Source organism: Fundulus heteroclitus, chromosome 10, assembly GCF_011125445.2.
Source record: "Fundulus heteroclitus isolate FHET01 chromosome 10, MU-UCD_Fhet_4.1, whole genome shotgun sequence".
NCBI classification, from domain to species: domain Eukaryota; kingdom Metazoa; phylum Chordata; class Actinopteri; order Cyprinodontiformes; family Fundulidae; genus Fundulus; species Fundulus heteroclitus.
Window position 1 is genome coordinate 504,397 of NC_046370.1, and position 18,101 is coordinate 522,497.

Consider the following 18,101-nt stretch of genomic DNA (forward strand, 5'->3'; position numbering starts at 1 on the left):
CGTGGATTTGCATTGTTCCGTCTGAGAGAGCGGGACACATCTTTGCATCTGACCTGCGACAGCGACCACGCTCTCCGGCGGCTTCTCCACAAAAAGCCCACTGAGCGTAGTCGTCTGGTTCTCTGAAACAGAACAGCAAGAAGTTAATGAATTCAGTTCTCAGGTGTTACTCCAAAATCTCTGTTTAACATAGCAGGAGCGCAGCTAAGAACATACACAAGCTGCGGGCACCGACACAAATTTTTATAAGATATATTTCTTATCTCCATGTTCAAGATGGCTTAGAAATGCTTCAATAACACTCCTTAATCCACAGGACGTTCTGCTAATGTAGGCAGACATGAAACTGGCATTACACACAAGTAACACTTACATGCTTTCATTACATTGGTCCGATTTTTCCAAAGCTGTACGCCGTGGTTCTGCTGTGTTTTATGGGACGCTCACTTTAATTTAGCAGTTTCTCAGATTTCTTGTCAGTAAAGCAGCAGCATGGAGCGCCTCCTTCCCTCCCTCCTTCGCAGCACATTGACTGAACAACATTTCCAGGCAAGCAGAGGTTCCAGCGACATATAAATATTACAGCCAAGTGGCAGTTAGAGTGTCCATAACATGATAATGAAGACTGACTGTACTAAGTTTAAGACTTCTACCAAGAAAGAGCAGCTGTTGACCTTCACTCTTTATGGTTGCTGCAGGGGCCGGCTCTAGATTTAACATCCACAGTTCAAGTCTTTAATGATTATGCGCGTTGAATTGGCTTTCTAGCCTTATTTTAAATAACAATGTGAAGATGTGGTCAAGAGGGCCAAAAGGGCCCCCATGTTTGGGTCAAAACTGTAACATAGGGCATGTCTTCAAAACTTTGAGCATAATGGCTTCTTCTGTGCTGAGTGGCCTTTCAGTCCGTGTTGGTGGAGGATTCATTTGACTCAGAATAAAGACTTCAGTGAACAGCTACAGCAAACGTCTTGCTTAGGACATATTAATATCGGTGAGTATGTAAACTTGTGAATTGCAAGAAAGTAAAAGCTAATCTCACTTTGGTCTTAAGATTTAATGGCAGACTCTAATAAAAACATGTTTTTTTTTGCAGAATATATAAATATACGGCCCGAATTGTATGAATTTCCTATTAATTTAAATAAGTTTGTGGCACAGTTGTTCTCCTCTACATTGTGTTACTGTAACAGCCTGGACTGGACGCAGCGATGAAGCAGCCGCCCAGGAACACAACGCATAGATGACGCACAACATGTGACGAACACGTGGGATTCTCAGACATGCAAGTCAGCGGCGTTTCACTGTGGCGGCACTCATCTGGCTCTTACCCTGCCCCGCAGCGTTTTTCTCCGCTGGGAAAAACAAACATCAGTTTTTAACATATGGAAGTATAACAATCCGAGGTTATACTGTACCATAGGTCAATGGGAAATACACAAGGCAAGTAAATCAGCTTGATATCAGACAGATACAAGCTCCTTACATGGAGGGAACGTGTTCCCTGGTCTGAAATCAAGCAACTTTGTAGAGTGAATAAATAATAATTATTGCGTTTACACAATAAACCCACAGCACACCGTCACATTCAAACAGCATTTTTCATGATGGTAAGATCATGACTTTCCTATACTAACACAAAGTAATCAATTGTGTTGATTACTTTTGGTTTAATTGTCAAAATCTCAAAACAATTATTTGAAATCACTCTGATTGCTTCCTTTGGACTGATTTGATAAAGTTTTGAGGTTAAAAAAGTTGATTTTCTTGTGATTCAGTTTATCTTTAAGATGAACATTGAAACAATTCAGATGTAAATCAGACTGAACTAGCTCAAAGTTTCCCTCGAAAGACATCATCGATGGGAATTTTCTGCTACTGTTCAGTAGAAAATTAGTGGGGCTAAACTGCGTGGCTGGTGTCAAGCGGAGATAATCCCCTTCAACTCTATACCCCTGTTTATATGGCTGGAAACCTCCTCGCTATGATCAGCACTTCACTCTTGCACATTCTTCTGGTAATAAATACGGCAAAGGCAAACCCGGTGTAGTTCAATACCCGCTTTGGAGTTACAACAGGTGATGAAACCTATCATAAATATCAAAAATAGAAGCTAAAACTGATGGCTACCCTGTGTGAAGGAAACTTATCCTCCAACATTGGAGTTTGCTCTGGTGTAGGGTTTGGAATGGTTTCTGGGGGCAAACGTCAAGGACAAACTGGAAAAAAACTCGGGTTTCATGAGGCTCGATTATCAAGAATTAACACAATAAAATGAATTTTAGATTTTTAAGCCAACCTGTCTGTGTAATCCTTCTGTTTTTGCAACAAACCGGGTTGAACAGAACCGCTGGTGTTGATGACTGACAGTCAACAGTCAGACAATGATGTCTTTCTCCTGAACTGAATTATCCTGTTTTGATCTGCAGGGGAAGTAATATATTTGTTTTTCTGCCATTCATTTGAATCGCTATAGTTTAGTTGTGATGCAACAATTAGGGTAATTATCTTCAGTAGAGACTTTATTTGTCATGGATGTGTGCCGTTGTTTTCATCAGAGATGCACTGGAATCGGCTGATTTACCATTTGATAGGCCCTGACCTGCAATTGACGGGTCGGAAACTGAAATATCGGATATCTTTCTGGTCAGTGAAAGCACCATATCTTAGTGCCATTCTATCAACAACGTTTAAGTTGTTATTGAAGGAAGAGGATTCAGAATGAAGTACCTGGACTTCTCACTTAGCTGTTAAAACACTTTTACAGAGCTACAATGGAAAGCGTTTTATGTCACAGCATGTTATATCCAATCTGTGTGCATCCAGAGCTGGTGTCTGTCTAAGAAATAAAAATCTCTCTATGGTAACACACTGTGATAATAAAAATTTTTTCATTCTTGATTCAGCATCTGCAGGGTGTGTAAAAATTAAGCTTCAAGAATCTAACGCAAAATTCACTATTCACAGATATTAAAGCTAACCATCTTAATCTAGAGACAGTTTAAGATTTTAATTATTTTGTCTTTTAGAACATTAAAAGGAGGTTTACAGCAACTTATCTTTCACACGTATGACCCAACCCACTGCGTCATGGTAAAAGTCTAAAGGTAATTATTTTATTTAAGTGCTATAAACTCCTGCTTGCATTTTGTGTTGCTTCCTTCTAATTTTTCTCCCTCCTAGTAGTTGAATACAATGCTTGTCCTTCTCTTTAATGGCATGAAAAATTTACTTTGGATTGGAACCGCATCCTGGAAAGCTCACAGCTTCCATCTCTCTGAGTCAGCAGCCCATACACGCAACTTGGAGTTGTGTACGTTTCCCCCCGGCTGGGAGTCCTGTTTGATTGGGAGCCTAGCACATACCGATCTGATGTTAGCACTATTTATTGTTGTGGAGACCATGGAGAGTTTTGTTTCAATTGCTTGGTAAGTTTCCTCAAGCAGTGGAATAGGATCGTGACACGTTGTTCTTTTTAAACCCTAGAAGACCTCTCTTAGGAGGTACAAAATCTGGCGCAGGGGGGGTCCTATAGCCTTGATACTTTATAACAGCTTTCCATCTAATCTCCCCCTGGTTAATTAAAGAAACTTTTTGTCTACTCATGTAAACTTAGCAGGCAAGCACAGCTGAAAGGACCAACAGCTTCTGAGGTCCACTTGTAAAACATGAGCTAATCTCCAACAACATTAGTCGTTTCATGCCAGAATCTGGTTTAAAGGCTGTGGTTTCCAGTTTAAGTAGATTATCTGAAGGCCTTTGAGGTGACAGAACATGACTCCCAAAGCCCGAACCTATGATTCAGGATTTCTTCACTGACTCCACCGCTTGACCTGGTCCTTCCTAATCCCAGTGGGTTTCAGTCTTAACCCCAAAAGTGAACACAAATGTGTCATGGATTCAGACGACGCTGCTATGCTAACAGTAACAGCTGCTGGTGTTGCACTTCAACACAGCTGTGTTTCTGCTCTCATTGTTCGGACCGCCTGAGGGACAGGAGCAGAACAGACAGCGGTATCATAAGTCGCAGATGGGAGAAGCAGGCCTCTGCTCATGGAGAAACAGATTACGAAACGTCAGAGAGCGCACGCAGCCTCATGTCCATTTGAAGTGTGCGCCAGCCCATAGGTGAATGCACTGGATGCTAATATCTCAGGTAGACACCAAAGTAAATCCTCCTCTTGTTGCTGCAAGAACAAAGCTTTGCTGGAGGTTTTAGTCGTGAGGCTAAACATGGATACACACCTTTTATTAAATATAATGGGAAAATAATAGGGTGCCTTTTATTCAGAGTAACATGCATTTTCATTTCAATGTTTTTCTTAAAGTGTAATCAACCTGGCTCTGTTGCATTTCTACTGATGCCAAATGGATAAGAACGCCATAGAAGTATGTTGATCATCTAAATATGGTCGCGCCGGACTGCTGCTGGTCAGAAAGAAACTTATATTCAACTCAAAATGAAGTTCACATCTGATATATAAACTCAACACAAAATACTTTGAAACCTAACAAAACCAATCACACTTAGCACTCGCTTTGTTAACCCAAATGACCCGTTAACCCGTCTGTCTTATTGCCTTTGGCTGCGGCTGTCAACAAGTGCTACAAGAGGATGCGCCTCAAGAGCCTCTCCGACTGAATGCTGCACTTTCTGGAGTGTTTTTTTTTGTGTATTATAGGGATAATCAGCCCATAACAGCCTCTAACATCTTATTGAGCTGTTTTCTTGAGTAGATGTAAGCTCTGTTTCATCGTTGCACGGTATTACAGGCTGTTGTCTGACTTGAAAATGAGGCCATTAGCTGCTAAGGACTATATGCTTGTTGCTGGTCAATGCAATCAGCTGTATATAAACAAAAAGGAAAAATGAGCAGATTATGTCTCGTTATGTGTTATGTGCAATTATGTGCATCCGAAGCAGGCGACTAGCTCTTCAAAAATGTCATTTTGGTAACACGTAATGACAATGCAGATTATAATTCATTCCTTCTTGATTCCTCTTAAACTAGCATTAATGACGAGACGTTATTGTTGCATTTACTTATTTTTCTGGTAAAAGGTGAAGTTTAACTTATTTATAAGCCAGGGTAAACATCTGTATTCGATGGAGTTCTGGCTTCAGGAGTTCAGGGTCTTGTACGGTGATGGACAGCCGACTGCTGTTAATGCTGTTAAGCGAGTCCAAGGTTATTATCTGAAGCATGTCGAGCTTTACTGGCATCATATACCACATTCCTAGTAGAAATTTCAGCCATAAAATAATGCTTTGGTACAGGTACTAATAATTATCTTAATTATCAGTTTTTTTTGGCACCATTTTCAATAGTGGACACTGCAATTAATGTGACTTATGATTTATAACCACACTTCTTCCACCCTTTGGTCCAGGCAATTTAGCAATCTTTGACCAAAAATGTACGTGTTCAATTTAGGAGAACATATTCTTGTTTTTAGTCTCAAATAGTTTTCTCTCATCACCTCTATAATTCTTTCTGCAAGATTTAAACAAGACCTGCTAAATCTCGTGTCTCAGATTTGACGCCACACGTACAAATATCCTGTGCTCCTTATTTAATCAGAAAAAGTCCTGCTAACAGAGCTACTGGAGAGATATTCCTGAGAATATCCCAGAAATATAGTTTCTGCGATGAGTGTAATTCTGGGATTTGTGAGGAGGGTCACTGATTGCAAAGTCAGAACAAGAAATTTAAGCAATGTTTTGTCTGAGTGTTGAAAAAAAAGTCGGGATAATGAAAACGTCTTAAATCAGTCCATGTTAAAGCAATCAAAATAATCTCAAATAATTGTAAAAAAAATTAATAGGAATAAAATGTATCAAATGCTAAAACTACAACTGAAATAACGTTATCAGCATTCAAGGTGAACATTTCTCTGGACAAATCTCCTTTGTTTCTTACCATCATCATCAGCTTCTGAACCTGCTGCAGACAAGGAAGCAAAACCACTGAAAAAAAGCTGCTTTGAAGCAACAGCTACTGGACAAAAAGATGCTATACTTGCCAACGTTGACGACTAAAACAGAGATCTCATGCATATTCTCATAAAGAAATCATCCGAAGCCAAACCGTATAAAACCGCATTGCATTGATAAGCTTCCCCTTTAATGTCGATGTTTCTGCATGCATACAATGCCCCATTATAAGCCAGAATCCTCTAAATCTGACAAAAGAGGAAAAAAACTCAGCGTTAAAAGGACAAACAAAAAGAAAACACAACAGCTCAGATAACGTCAGCTCTGAAGCTCAAAAGCAATTCTTTAAGGATTGTGTGTAATATATAATATACTACGTACAAATATGTCAAGTGAGATAAAAAGCAACACATAGGCCATTGAGTCTGAAATTAATAATGCATTATAGAAGGACAGCAGTTAGTGACCCCTACAATGTTAAATAAAAAAAAATGATGTTCATAAAAGTCATTTTGCATATTGATGAATTTTTAATATAAAACACAAAGCTCATGCAGCTGCTTGCATTGTAGCAGACCAGCACATATTTTATGCGCATACATAAAATAGATCATGTATGTGCATTTACGTAATACATTAGAACATTGCATGACAAGTCTTTATGTAATTCAATTACCAGGAATTTTTTTCTCTTACCTCCATCAGCTGGGTGCGCATCTAAGGAAAATAAAGGGAAATAGTTACAATATGCTCGTGAAGTGTTCAGAACATTTAGTTAGAACTGAGGGAACTAGAATTTAACAAACGGTGTAACATTTTATTTTATTCATTCTATGTCTATGGTTCTGCTGAGCAAATACAAGAAAAAAAGTGTTTAAATAAAGAAATATATATCTGTCCAGAGCTCCAAAAGCTGTATTCAACTTGGAGACACGAGAGAAAATGTTGAAAGTCAACCCAAAGCGTATGGTCAACAAGCACTTGCAGGCATTTTCTCACACTCTCCACGCCTGCAGTGAAGCAGAGTTCTAAGGTCAATGTAAGAAACGGTTCATGGATGCAGAAAATGCATCTATTTGCACTCAGTCGGTATACATCAAAAGCCGCATGAATGGATCAGCCTTCCTGTCTCATTCAGAAAAATCAGCCTTCTACACACCCACAAGGAAACATTAATAATAAATCACGTTTTTTCCACCGCCACTACAGAGCAGAGACAGTCAGCCGCAAGAGTATTCACAGCCTGCAAACCTCTATGCTTTTTGTTGGATTAAAAACAATAATTTCAATAAGATTTTGTTGTGATAGACGAGCACAAAGTAAGACATTATTGTGAATTTTAAAGAAAAATGATACTTTCAAGACTGAAATGTGACTAAATACAAATGCACGTACGTATATCTCTACCAGTTATGTGCATGTGGATACTAATGTTGTTTTCCGTTTTCTAAGGAAAAGGGTTTGAACTCTGTAAACAGAGCTCTGAGATGTTGCTGTAGAACCTGACCCTGCTGTAAACTGGACCAGAACTTCCTCCCTGACTCGCCTGCTGGGTTCCTTAGTCTTCATGATGCTGGAGGTTCTCTGATGTTCTCTAAAGAACGTCTGAGGCCTTTGCAGCATGACTAAGTCCCATCCGGGTGGATTCTGAAGAACGCTGGCATCAGCGGGAGGTGCAGCGGATATAAATGCACGCCATGCTTTTCAGATTGTTGTTTGTAAACAATTTTGAAAAGCAGGCATTGTTTTCTGTCAGAATTTTTCACAAAAATCTGTTGGTCTGTCACATAAAATCTTAATAAAATACAGTTTGTGGTTGTGACGTATAAAAAAAAAAAACGTGATAAAAGTTTAACAGGCTGGAATATTTTGCAAAGCACTGTACATCAGCACACATGTTCACAAAACCGGATCATAAAACCTGGCAGTAAACTGCTTCGGGAATGATTAAACCGTTCAACAAAGAGTTTTTTTAATTAAAATAACTGTTTTATAACATCTGGGTAATCCCAAGGCTGCAAAGTCAAATCAAACCCCATCATATGACAGAAGATTAAATTACAGAAAGTGTATGTTTGCGTGTTTGTTAAGCGTAGATCACCATAGAAACAAAATGTTGGCGAGCCTAAAAGCAGAGCCAATTCATGCCACCTGCTTTGCATGGTCACGTCCAAGTAAAGGTCTGCAGCCCCCGGGTTGTGCTAACAACATTAAAAACAAAGCAATTCACAAAAGAGCTGCTTTTGAACCAAAACCCACCGTATAGAGTCGTAACACCGCTCTATTTATAATTCAAACAGGGATGCTCTCCTGACAGAACGTCCATGAATAAATAAAGAAGCTTGTGAATGCTGATTAAACAGTGTTTGAAATCTGCTTGAAACCAGCAGTTGACATGATAAGTGAGTAAAGAGCTAAAAGAAAAGAAATAAGAGCCGTAAATGTGTCACTATGCGATAACGGGAGGCGTGAAAAAAAAAGGATGGGGCAGAAGCAGGAACATCGACTTACCCTCAGCTGGTTTAGCTGTGAAAGAGACAAAAGAAAACTGTTACTTACATCATACACAACTTACACACACATTCATAAGTACGTCTGGTAAAAAGGTGAAAAAAGGCCTTTTAAGTAATTCCCTTCTCTTATTGACGAATCAAATCCTAACAATAATCATTTTAGGGAAATAAACCTACTTTGATTTAAATACATGTATTCTGCGACGACATATTTTCAAAGTTAACAAATCGTTTCCAGACCATTTGAAAGAAAATCATGCAAACGTTTCTCAGAGTGAACGGGAAATCTTGTGTACTGTATGTTTCCTAGATGTTTCCTTCTGGATTGCTGGGACATTTGGGTTTGAAACAACAAGCAAAGATACGGGGACAGCGCATGCCATCCAATCAGTTAACAAGTTTCTCACAAAATCATCAGAGACGCAATAACTGGTACCCTGATAATAGTTCATACCAACCCCTTTCCCAGCAGGACAGCTCTTAGTCTTCTCCTGAAACGATTTGGGATCCTCTCTGTTTCTCTTCAGGTCGACATCACAGTCCAGCAGTGGACCAAGAACCAGAACTGTTGCTGAACTGTTTCTGTTTGGATACGGTCACACGTCTAGGATCATTACGCTGCTGTAAGAACCAGTTGTGACCCGTTTTCAGGTTTCTGCAAAGTTACTTAAACTATCCAAATATTCCAAAGAGTTCATGATGCCATCCCTTCTAACGAGGTTCCCAGCCGGTTTGGGAGAGAAAAAAGGCCCTGCAGCATCACAGATCATCTGCGTTTCTGATGGTAGCTCGTCATTAGCTTCTGACGTCACAGTGGTCATTTGGAGAAAATGTGTCCTCATCCTGCCAAGTGACCAGTGGTTTAATTCAGGGAAAGACAACATACAAAGTAAGGATTTAAAAACAGCTTCAATTGAAGGTGCATTTATTACAAAGGGAATGATCATAATTATAGCATGCATGGTTTCCTTCAAAACTAGGTTTTTATTAACAGAGTTTTCAAATTACTCAAATGAAAGGTTTGACTCAAAAAGAAAATGTCTATGTTAGATTACTCTGCTGCAAGAAAAGATGGATTTCTTTAAAGGCCTTTTATGCACCATTACCTGGGGAACTAAAGAAAGCACGGAGCATTTATTCTGCAAATAAAAACGTGAAATAAACCTTTTACAGTTCCCAGAGACTTCAAGGCAGACCAAAGCATTTCCGTACGAAACTCTGAGGCCTCGAGCCAAACACTCAAAATAATTCTCAAATCTGCGAGTCTGCTTAAAGCTGCCTTCTGAAACATCAGCTCATAAAATAACCCGATAAAACTGTCTTCCTGTCTAACTTGAGTCAAACTTAATACGCAGAGATCTGATAGACGTCAGACCCTGGAAGTATCTTTTAATTACATCTTGTTGACAATTTTTAACGCTATGTTTGCCTGAAATGGATAGCTTTAGATAAAGTTGAAATTCCATGTGCTGCATTTGGCCCAGATCTTTGAAACGGATATCATGATCTAGTGACATGATTCAAAGGGTAAAGCAGAGCCATACAGGGGGTGCCTTTTTTAATGAGAGTTGCTGCGGGTGTCATTGTTGAGGCCTAATTCGGGTAAAAGAAAATTCTCAACTGAAATAGAGGCATATAATATACCCCAAGCTCCCCAAGTGTCTCTGTGGGGGTCACTTCAATGGTTCTTAAAGGCCAGGGACGGTATCCTATGACCTCCCTGAAGCCATGCCACGTTCTCTCAAGCTGCACGCGCTTTCCTTGAATAGCAAGCCAAGTTGACCATGAGTGCGTCACCTGTCGGTTAAAGGATCGTCTTGAAATCCAGCCGCAGGAATGATAAAAATCGAACTGAAATCCCAAACAGCGCTATGCTAACAGCTGTTAGCACGGGTTGCCTGCGAACCACTGTACCTGGAAATGAGACAGTCAGCTGTCACGTTCACATACAGCGGCAGCACGGACGCAGATCTGCACCAGCATCTGCTCGTGTGTGTTAATTGGAGGGGATCAAGAGTCTTGATCATCTTCAGCAAGTGTTTGGCAGGGTAATCAACTTCTGCACAGCTGCTTCCTGCGGTTTAAATGCTCCCCTCATGGAGCCTCTGAGGTGCCGTGTGCAGAGCCATGCAGGACGCATAATTAGTCAGATTTTTAATGGTTTGTGGGTCACGTCTGGAAAATACATAAATAAATATTGAAGGGGGGAAGGGGGGCACATTTTATTCTCTGACAGGAGCAACTTTTCTGTTTTTCATACAGCTTATTGGTACTTAGTCGGTGATTCATTGAATATTTTCACATTTTGTACTGTTACAAACTTCAGTGTGTACCATTGATCTCTTATTTGCCCCTATACTCGGACACCCCTAAATATAATCTGCTGCCTCCTGAGTCCCATTTTGTATAAATTCCTCTCGGTATAAAGACAGCTGTCCTTTAAGGCCTTAGAGGTTTGTGAGCAACATGGAGATCCAGTTTTGGAGTTGAACTGTTTGCATTAGATTTTGCTAAATGGTATCAGAGGAAAGGGGTTCTAACTTTGTATCCCTTTTCTTCCTTTCTACGTAAAAGCACCGCTGTGGCCTGTTAGAAAAGGTTTGGGGTTGTAATGCAACAAAAGGTGAGAAAGTTCGGGGCGCCTGGTAAATGTGGCGTTTTTACATCGGTGCTGTTCACGTTCTCTTGTTTGTCTGAACGAATCGGATCGGCTCCGCACCTTGCTGTTGGTTTACATTGCCACGTCTGGCTCTGACAGTCTGATTTACGGCGTCTTTAATGACTCGGACGTAAAGACACTCGGAGAGTTTACGGCCTCATCAGAGCCACAGATGTCATAACACCGATTTATAACTCCACCACCAAACCCACTTCTACTGGGATTAAAGTTAAAATCCTTTATCAGAAGTGTTCTATTAGTAACGCATGCATTCCAGTCACTGTCCAAAAAGTCGTGCTGACGTTTGCTTTGGTGGTTGTTAACAATAACAAAGTTTTTAATTTAAGATTGCATTGCAGCGCTATGTGGAAGCCAATGATTGGGAAAGAGATTTCTTTCCGTACGTGTAAACGAGTGGAGCTATACGAGGCGGAGGATACTCACTACGTTATAGAGCACAGGAAGCCGTGCTCTATAACATGTCACTAAATGAGAACATTTACTTTGGAAACTTTCACATTTAAGTTTGCATAGTCAGCAAATCACACTTCTGTATCTTTTTCTTGTCTTACAGTGCCTTCACCATCTTGTATTTCTGTTCTCAAAGTTAAATTAAAGAGCGGCCACCCAGGATGGGAGTTTCCCTTTTAGTTTCGGTTTTATTGCGGGTCGTTTCTCCATTGATTTTGCAATAATAGGTTGTGTTTGTAAGAGTTTTTTAAGGACGCCATTATTCATTGACAACGAGAGAATTAATCATGTCGTCATTTCAAGTCAAGGTTCTTGCATCCTGACAAAGATAAACGGCGCCGAAGGAGTGGAAAAAAACTTCACGGAGCAGTTATGGTTCAATTTACTCTCATAGTGTTTCATCAGCGCGCGGTGATGAAGGGAATTATGATCATGAATCAAAGCATCGCCTCCAACCATTGACTAGAAAACTGTCCTGCGTTTGATGGACTGCCTTGGAGCGAAGCCAAATTCAGAACACCGCATCAGGCCTGCTGACCAAGAAGGAACTTTCTGGTTAAAATTGGCAGATTACACCATGATTTATCTCCACTGGGACAGCAAAGTGGAAAGGCAGAACCTGATACACTGGGGTGGGGTGAAACTCAATGAACGTACATGGAAAAAAAAGAGTGAGGGGGTCACTGCTTGTTGCAGATTATTTTTAGCAATTAGCTGAGGGGCGGGATCTGAAGGCTACTGAGGGAAACCTTTCAAATTTAGTTTTAATTTATCCTGTAGGGAAGAAAGAAGGGGTCAAAAATTTGAAAAGACAACATTTTCATAACCTTGGGTCACACAGAAATTTAACTACGCTGATTGGAAAATTGACTCCTGCACTTTGATTGCCTCCCAACTTCGACGTTATCTAAATTTATGAAGCATGCATGAATCATTTCAGCGTTAGAATTGCAAGACAGTGAATTTTTAAATTCTGTTAATAGTGATCTACTTTTAGCAGCTGCTGCCTATTGGGTGTGAAGTCTTAGGAAGTGAGCTGCAAGAGGAGGATTGTATCTTCAATATTTTTCTCTTCATGTCTTCCTGAAGTGGCTTGAAACCTTTGCTAAACAATTTATAACACAGAAAAAAAAGATAAGAAAAAATTGTGTAGTTACTGTGGACGCCTTCTTCAGTCTAAAGAGTTAAAGGTACTCTTGGAGAAGAGACGAAACATTTCAACAAAGAAGAACCCGTTCAGAGAACCAATTCAATTTCTTCTTTTTCTCTATCTTTCTACCTGGATTATTGAGATGCATCAGAAAAATCTATAACAATAAAAAAGTTGTAGGCTAACTGAACAACTCACTTTAAATTCCTGTTCAGTTTTTTTTAAAACAAACCCAAAGTCAGATGTGTTCATGTAAATAATAAATGTCGGCAGCTTTTCTATGAAATTAAAAATGTGCTCTAACGTTACACGTTTGTCTCTTAAGTTTGCATTGCTTAATGAATGTGTAAAAACCTCTTTCTCTTCTGCTCATGTAGCATCAGGTTCTTTGAGGATAACCTTTGTAATCAGTTAGTTAAAGGTTGCTATTGTTATGATAACCATTTTTAAGTTGCAAAATGTGAACAAAACACAGCTAAGTAAGTCTTTATGACGCTTTATGACGCTTGGTGTGGTATTTTTTTACACCAAAGCTGTTTGGTCCTCCCTAAATGGACCGGTTTATTTTGTCAGACGGCCTCTTTGTTCATGAAGGTACGAAAGCTCATCTGAACTCTGCTGTGGATCAAACCCAGGTGCCTCTTGATGGATTTGTTCATCCACCCTGGTGCAGTTAGCTTATAGAACTTAAGCAGAGAAAGTGCATTATGTGTCATGTAGGAGCTCCAGACATATATGATCTGAAATCGTTTAACTCCTCGCTCGGCGTCCGTGTAATCCCAGCAACACGCCGTAGTCTCACTCTGCAGTGTTTTTCTGTACTGGTGCATCGGGATAGTCCGCTGCCTCGCCAACTGTTCATGCAGCCAGTTTCAAACACTACAATGTGAAAAAGAACTAAACCCAACGAAGGCGTGTCCAATCAAATTGGGTACCGCTGGCTTTCCTTGAGTGACAGTGCCTTAAAGAAGAAAAACAGTTTGCTAAATTCAAATTAGCTATTATTCTGCATTACATTTGCAATACTCTTCAATACTTTGTAAAAGAAAAGTTATTTTTTAGCCAGGGCATGACAAGTGCTGAAGTCCTTGGACATACTTTGCAAGGACAGAGAAATTTGTTCTTCTACCCAGGAGGTAACCTCACAAGAACCAGAGAGCAGAACTCTCAGGAAGTTCTCATTCGTCCTCCTGTTGGAGCGTTTGTATAAATTTGTGGGGCACCACGCAAGAAAAAGGTTCTGCCGACAAGATGTATCAAGAACAAGTCGCAAGAACTGCCAAATCGGGTGTTCTTGCAGCCCCAGGACAGTTCATGTGTCTTAAGTCCGTGCCAGCACAGCAGCAGGACTTCTGGACGATACTAGTTCTCTGCTTTGACCACGCCCACGTCACATTTCTGACCAATCACAGTACAGTTGATTGCCTCCACTCTGGCCAAAAGTTCTGCAAGAACGCCCAAACCTGGAAAATAAATGTTTTCGCCGTCCCCGGAAAACAAATCTATTTGTTCTTGTGGAGTGTGTGCAGCCGTTTTGTCCTGAGGAAACTCCAGCCAGCCAAGTCTTTGAGATTCTAAGGTTTTCTACAAGCTCAGCCTTGGAGATTCTTGAAGTTCCTCAGTCACAACCTGTCCCGATTTCATAGCAGGGGAGCTTTATAGCTTTACATTTGAGTTGGGTTGAGTTGCACAGAAAAGTGAATTGAGTAGACGCTAACTAACCCTCAATCTGTGGTTGGTTAGGTCAACAAAAGCGATCTTCAGTTACGCTTTATGTTATAAATAAAACCAGAAAAATCTAATTTTTCATCTTAGAATAAGAAGCAAGGGTAATATGCAAACACTACTCCAACAGGAGCAGCATGGGCTTTAGGCAAGACGTTTTAGGATGTCAGTGTTGTCAGCAAGTGAAGTTATTCTAGTGGCTGTGGGCTAGGGGGAGGGCAGCACGTATCAGATGGCAACAGAAACCTTTCTATCCTTCAATATATTTTAGTTAAACAATGCAAAACCTTTGAAACAGCTGATTTTGCACTAAACAAACATAAAATAAGCTTAGACTTGTTTTCCCTTTACCATTTGGTTTAGGAAGCTGAAAGGTAAGCCCAGCATCCTCGGAGCACATGAGCTGCAGCTTGGATGCATTACCAGGTCAGCAGCAGCTTAACTAGACAGGAAGGTTAATGGTGGATCCAGTGAGGATGGCACTGATGTCATTTACAAATAGACTATCCTGATGTAATAACAGGTGGATGTGTCAAGATTTATGGTCTGTAAATCAATCTTTATGGTGTCTGAATGAAGTCTAAAAATAAGCTGTTTAATCTCCGATGCAACTTTAACAGGAAAGTCGGTGTATTTAAATGATAAATGTTTTATCAAAGCATTTATAAATAATAATAAAAAAACAGCACATACTTTCTCCCTGAAAAGGTAAATGAGGGATTTTAGTTGCCAGCGTGACAGTCGTGGGTAACTTTTCTTGTTTGGAGGTTTACCTTGGGGAATTAAATGCTGTAAAGTTTGTCACTTGCTACACAGTTTGAGTCTGATGAGTCCAAAAAAAACCACTTTTTTTTTCTTCTCTATCCTCACAAATCTGCAGCTTGTGCCATCACAGCAGAAACTATCCAGCCCCTGTTGAGTTCTTAGCTTGGTCTCATAAATGAACGCTTTCCACCCGTCTCTCTCACTTAAATGTTCGACACAATTCCACGCGTTTTGCAACTTACTTTAAGAAATGATCTGCATTGTGGATTTTAAACCTCCAACCAGAGCAGAGCATCAGGCATCAACGCCGTGACTAAAGCAAGTCTGTCTTTAATTAGGAGAAATTATGCTGTCATAACAAGCATCTGCATACCTTCAGGGACAGGCTCAGGCATGGTTATTCCTGCGTCTTCTCTTTTCTGCCGGATGACTGAGGGCTTGTTGGGCTTATTCCTTTTATTTCTCCCCTCTTTGTTATTCAAAGCTTCCCTGGAACTCAAGTCCCCCCACACCCTTCAGTGAGCGAGAGAGACTGCAGAGACTGATGACGCCCTTGTGGAGTTCAAGTTGAGAAGCACTCAGAGAGTGGGGGCATGAGACAATGCATTGAGGCAGTGGTGAAAGGGGTCTTTCATATTTACAGAAGCACAGATTTAATAGGCTGGCTGAATCTGTCAGCCATCCTTCGGTAGAACGTGGAATCCACTAAGAGGAGCATCAGCTGATCCGGTTTTTGACACTTTATCCGCTGCCTTGTGGTGCCAGACTAATCTTTCAATTATCTCCCCTTACGCTGGCATTAAGAGCTGGATCAACAAGTCTTTGCAAAATAAATGCGATACTTTGACAGACGTGTTGCTCTGGCTTGCATAAATGGAAATGCAGACATAGACAAATGAGCAGAAAAATCAAACTTACTTTGGATAAACCTGACAGCTGAGGCGCAACAAGTTTCAAAGTATTTTTCTTTCACTCGAATTTAGCACTTTTTATTTTTTGCCTAAGAAACGTAAGAGCTTGAAGGCCTTTTTTGATCAGGCATTGAACTTATTCAGTATGTTCACGTGTTATATAATGAAAAACGAGAAATCCATTTGGCAGCCTTAAAGGTTTGATATGCAACCCTTTTAAGGCACAGTAAAGAGAAAGTAGAAGCCCAAGGTCTACACAGGGGTGAGAGTTAATGCACTTACTTTTTCAAATACTTTCTGTCTTGGGTTCATCCTTGTCGTGTTCGGTTTTGTACTCTTGATGTTACATTTAAATAATGGTGGAACCTGGTAAAGGTCTGATCACTTCCACGTTAAGCCCTAGAAGAGACAGAGTGCATTTTTATTTTAATAGAACTCAAAGATATAAACAGGAAACCTGGAACTACAGCTGCTGGATATGTGTGACTGGGTTTACAGTACATTATTTTAAGCATTTTTAGCTCAGGTAGGGGGGGGTTGTTAGTGCTGCACCGCCCTCTCCTGGTGGCTGAAAGAAGCAGCACTTTCGCATAATTACAGCAACTGGCACAAATGTTGTCAGGTGCAGCACAGATATTGCTGTTTTTCTTCTGTGCCTTCCAGCTCGGCTCTGGGATTGTGGACGTACGCAAAAAAATAAATAAAGAAGGAAAACTGATCAAATTCCAGCTTCAGGGATATTTGGCTGCAGGAAACGATGATTCCCCCAGGCGCAGTTTTTGGCGCATTGTACAACTCTTGGTTAGTGTTTTAGAAACTGTACATACAGACTCTGCTCATTGTGGGGCTTATGATACTGGAACTGCTTTTATTACTGGAGCGAGCTGACTCAAGTAAAGGCGTGAACAAAAATAACACTGCTGTAACTGAATCTCCACTTAGTTTTCCTGTGGGAATATTTTAACATGGATGCTATGGCTCACTGCACAGGGCAGCATATCGTTGGGGGGTGGCCCAGGAGTGTGAAAAGAAATGCATGTCCAGTGATTTGGGAAGTCGCTGCCTGGTGTTGTTCTTCAGCTTCTCCTTTCTGTCTAGGACGGGGCATTCATGGTTGAGAAAGGGGGAGAGAGGAGGGAAGATGATTCCTCTGTGGAGGCTGGATTAAGCAAATTATCTACATTTTAATCTTAAAGGACTTACAGTTTCAGATGGGCCTTCCTGTTACTTTGGAGTTGTGATAAATTGAGAAAAATATCTGCAAATAACTAACAGGAAAAGGTTTAGCCTTGACCCCAGGGTGACGAGAGCTTTAAATGCCTTTGTTATTGCTTTTTGTCACTCTTCAGTGTTTTAGATAATGAGACACCCTTTAATATCAGTGAAACGTAATTTGAGTAATTACTAAAAGCAATTTAAAAATAATCATTTAATTCAATAAGGGTAAAAGAAACATCCAAACCAGCATGGTCTCTTTTTAAATTATGATGTAAAATAACCACGTTCTGGGTTCAATTTCAATAGTTGTGCCCAGGCCCAATTAAAGCCTGACCCGCAGAATCAATAAATCACCTAAACAGAACCTGTCTGATAACATGAAGCAGGCTAAAATGTCTCAAAAAGCAAGACATTATTCAAAAATAGGTTAGAAACCAAGTCACTGACATTAATCAGTCTGGAAATGGGTACAAAGCCATTCTGTAGCTTTGAGACTGCAGAGAACCACAGAGAGAACTTTTACCCACAAATAGAGAAAATGCAGAACACATGCAGGGATAAATGAAAAATAGAGGAAAACTCCTAAAAGAGACAGGAATCCAAGATTTCTTGATAAAGTGCGTCGTGTACAGGTAGAAAACTTATACACCTCTATACACAGCTTTATATAAATGATAATAAAACTAATTTATGTGTGGAATGAAAGCCAATATTGCCCGTGTGTGTGATGGATTTCAGCAATGATACAGAGGCT

At 40.2% G+C, this 18,101-nt stretch overlaps 1 protein-coding gene across 6 annotated transcripts in view; it reads right to left on the reverse strand.

The window, feature by feature from the left end:
• Nucleotides 1-15,818, reverse strand: part of mybpc2b (myosin binding protein Cb) — a 28,587-nt gene extending 12,769 nt beyond the window's left edge. Inside the window, exons 1-6 of one of the 6 annotated variants that reach the window (XM_021316802.2) lie at nt 15,592-15,818; nt 8,447-8,461; nt 6,632-6,652; nt 5,922-5,942; nt 1,332-1,355; nt 54-122 (exon numbers count right to left, since the gene is read on the reverse strand). In XM_021316802.2, the coding sequence (XP_021172477.2) occupies nt 54-122; nt 1,332-1,355; nt 5,922-5,942; nt 6,632-6,652; nt 8,447-8,461; nt 15,592-15,613 (172 nt within the window). In that variant the 5' untranslated portion in view covers nt 15,614-15,818. Of the gene's footprint in view, nt 1-53; nt 123-1,331; nt 1,356-5,921; nt 5,946-6,631; nt 6,653-8,446; nt 8,462-15,591 lie in introns of all 6 variants that reach the window. The other 5 variants (XM_021316801.2, XM_021316803.2, XM_012863122.3 and 2 more) reach the window with 5 other exon arrangements.
• Nucleotides 15,819-18,101: the final 2,283 nt, after the last annotated feature.